The sequence below is a fragment of the Formica exsecta genome, unplaced genomic scaffold, assembly GCF_003651465.1.
Source record: "Formica exsecta isolate Colony F162 unplaced genomic scaffold, ASM365146v1 scaffold333, whole genome shotgun sequence".
Classification (NCBI taxonomy): domain Eukaryota; kingdom Metazoa; phylum Arthropoda; class Insecta; order Hymenoptera; family Formicidae; genus Formica; species Formica exsecta.
The window spans coordinates 930669-934243 of NW_021850582.1; the positions used below are offsets into that span (position 1 = coordinate 930669).

Here is a 3575-nt window from a genome sequence, read left to right on the forward strand (position 1 = left end):
CAAACTTTGGCCCTTAACTCCCTCTAGCCCTTATCGTTAAACAAACTTGCAATCAGTAAAGATTCCGAGAAATGATAATTTTCCGGGCAGTTTTCGAAGCTATTTAACATGATTCATGCCCTCAGTCTAGCAGTTGGAAGAGAAAGCTCGCACGGTGAACATCACATCGAGTGAATGATAAACGTGTGCATCTTTTTCCTCGCAGGCCCTACACAAGAGAATAATTATGTCGGAAGGCGCGACCCCACAAGAACACTCTCAAAAGTACAGCCTCCGCTGGAATAATCATCGATCGAATATGCTGACCGTCTTCGGCGATCTGCTGCAAACCGAGGCGTTCACGGACGTGTCCCTCGTCGCGGACAGCGGTCGGATCATCAAGTGCCACAAGATCGTCTTAGCGGCGTGCTCGTCCTACTTCCAAACTCTGTTCGTCGCTCTGCCATGCCCACACCCGACGATCATTCTCAAGGACGTCAAGTACACGGAGCTAAGGGCGATACTGGAGTTTATATACCGCGGCGAGGTGACCGTACAACAGGAGCAGCTGAGCAATCTGCTCAAGATCGCAGAAATGCTGCAGGTGAAGGGTCTAGTGGAGCACAATGGTAGCGACAACGTTGGAGAACGGTTCTCGGCGTACAGCGATTTTCGTCGACACGAGGACATGATGGAGACATCGTTGTCGCCACCACCAGCCATCAGCACCAGCACTAATGCCAATAGCATGGCAGCGCACAGCAGCAGTCACGTGTCACCGCCGCATTCCACCGGTGACACTTACAGTAGTTTTTACAGCAAGCCTTTGGGGACGACTTCGGAAATGAGTCAAATCCAAAGTCATCTCGCGTTTTGGCCGCTGTCCTTACCGTTGCACCAAGGAGTTTCCACAGGTCATCAAATATCGCCACACTCCTCTCCTGTCGCCTCTGTTCTCTGTGCTGGCGGCGGAGGCGGCGGCTCCTCTCACGATAACAGCTTCGAGACAACCTCGCCGCTCAAGCTCGTAAAGAAGACGCTGCATTCGAACCTGTTGAATCACGACACGCCGATACTGCGCACTGTGCTCGGCCAGGGTCACGTTGACAGTTCCGTGACGGGTGTACCGTTATTGCAGCCTGACAGTCACGAATCGATGCATTTTCGAGCGAACAACGGTTCTGCAAACGACAATGACAATCGTCGCAGCAACACCGATTTGGCCCATAGCGAGGCGGCCCACAGCTCCTACATGGATGTTCCTTCTATGGATGAGGATGAGAAGCAGCCGTCGCCGCAATCGCACACCGGTGACAAGACAAGTAATAGGCTTTTTTAAAATTATATCATGAAACCAATATATCCGTTCAAAATTTGTATGACTTTCGAATAGAAAGACTACTTTTTCTTTGAACTTTTAGGAAAGATTCTTAAGTATGATAAATACATTAACACATTATTAATTCTCTTGTATATGTTTAGGTAACGCGACTCATGTGCAGGCGAAGCCCGAGTGGAAACGATACAAACAATACACCCGAGATGACATCCAGGCAGCGATCCAGGCAGTGAAATCGGGCATAAGCGCTGTGCAAGCGGCGCGCCAATTTGGCGTGCCGTCTCGCACGCTCTACGACAAGGTGAAGAAGCTCGGTATCCCGACATCGCGACCGTTCAAGCGTTCAGTGAGCAACGGTGGTAGCGCGGCCCGCTTCCCGTACGGCATCGGTGGCAACGTGAACGGCAGGATTTACGGCGGTAGCATATTGTCCGAAAATGAGAACGAGAACAGTATGAATGTCAACATTGAGAACTTGGCTACTAGCACGTCGAGCGCTAGCTCGTTGGTCGCCGCTTACGTCAAACCAGCATCGAAGGATGCGTCGCAGGATCGCGACTCGATGTCCGACTCGATGGCACGCTACAGTCCAAGTCCGGTCATACGCTGTGCCAAGCAAAAGCAACAACAGCAGAACATGGACGATGAGGTGGAAGATCTATCGGTGAGTCGTAAATCTGATGTTCCGGTGATAATGCTAACATCGTCGGATGCAGTCAAGGATGAACCGCAAGAAACCGGGCCGAACAACAATGATTGCTGCGACTACAGTTAACTTTTCTTTTTTTTTTCCCCCGATCTCCATTTCCGTATCGCGCTCGATACAGATTAAAAAATTAGAATGTAGAAGGGGAATAAGAAGAGAGGATCGAAAATAGTGCTTCCGTCCGAGGGGCGGCTTGAATATAATTTTTTAAATAGAGTATATATATTTTTGTTTTTCTTTACGCAACAGATATATAGACACAGAGGTTCGGATTTGCCTCTTATGCGTATCAGTAACGTCGTTATTCTTAACTTTCTGCCTTGTACAAGACTGAATATGCGTCGATAGATTCAAGAGACTGAAGCATGTATTAGCACGTATTTGCGTCGCAAATTTGTTAAAGCCTAATGCTATTACGGTACAGATAAATCACACAAATTAATTTATCGCGAGACGGGAAGAACGTTTTCAGAAACTTAATATACTTAGTACACATTTGTAAATTAGATTTATCTTTTTTTTAATCGAATCGACATACATATATACGTATTTTTAGTTTAAACCTAAGTAATCTCTTAGCAACAAGATATTTTTGAATTTTTATAAAATTTTAAAATGTTTTTATCCGTATATTTATTTTTTTTTTTTATTATCATCACGAAAACGATCATTGTCTGACAATGTTATCTTGTACATGTAGTCGCTTTATAATACATCCCGTAATTTGCATTAAACTTTTTAAACATCTTTGGGATCAGAGTAAATACGTCTTACATTTACTATCTATTATTATTGTGATTCATTTTGATTTGCGATTTATTAGCATAATATTGTAGAACAAGAAGAAAGCATAGTAGGAAAAGTTTTCGAACAAGTGTGCAAGGGAAAGTAAACAAGTATGTGAATAACAAACTGGAAGAGTTCATTGTTCCAAAAGTTTTTTTTATGCTTGTGCATTTTTATCCTTAATTTTTATTATAAAAGATATTCCGTCACTGTCGCATTTTCGTGTTGAACGTTGATGCGGCGAAAAGTCAGGAAATATTTTGTACATAACATTAATAATTGTGTAGTTCGAGATTTCGTTCGTAAATTTCGTATCATTTTGTTAATAATCGAGATATTGCTGTTAATTTGTTAGTAATTGTAGGTACTTGATCGTGTAATCGTTGTATTTCATCGTTAACTGACAATGGCTCTGGGATACAATTGCAATATTGCTCAATGCATATCAACAATAATGATAATACGAACTACCTCATTATATTGTACAATGAATAGCAAGTTCATTAACGTAAGACTGATGAGACGAATCCAAATACAGATAAATTGAAAATCCAGACAAATGTTAAAATAAGATATATATATATATATATATATACATATAGATATATATGTATATATGTATATATATATATGTTATTGTATAGATATATCAAAAGTTTTCATTTGTAGTCAACAATTTGGAACGAAAGTAAAGGCCGTTTGATGCAAGCATTGTCTCCACCAGCAAGCCCAAAAAGGGATGGCAGTCCAAATAGCAGTAACAGC

General features: G+C 42.4%; 1 protein-coding gene across 1 annotated transcript in view; it reads left to right on the plus strand.

Annotated features, from left to right (window-relative positions):
* Nucleotides 1–211: 211 nt before the first annotated feature.
* The window catches only part of LOC115238348 (chondroadherin), a 13090-nt gene continuing 9726 nt past the window's right edge, over nt 212–3575 (plus strand). The window contains exons 1-2 of the mRNA XM_029812081.1: nt 212–1301; nt 1462–1982. Coding sequence (XP_029667941.1) covers nt 227–1301; nt 1462–1982 — 1596 coding nt within the window. The 5' untranslated portion in view covers nt 212–226. The remainder of the gene's footprint in view (nt 1302–1461; nt 1983–3575) is intronic.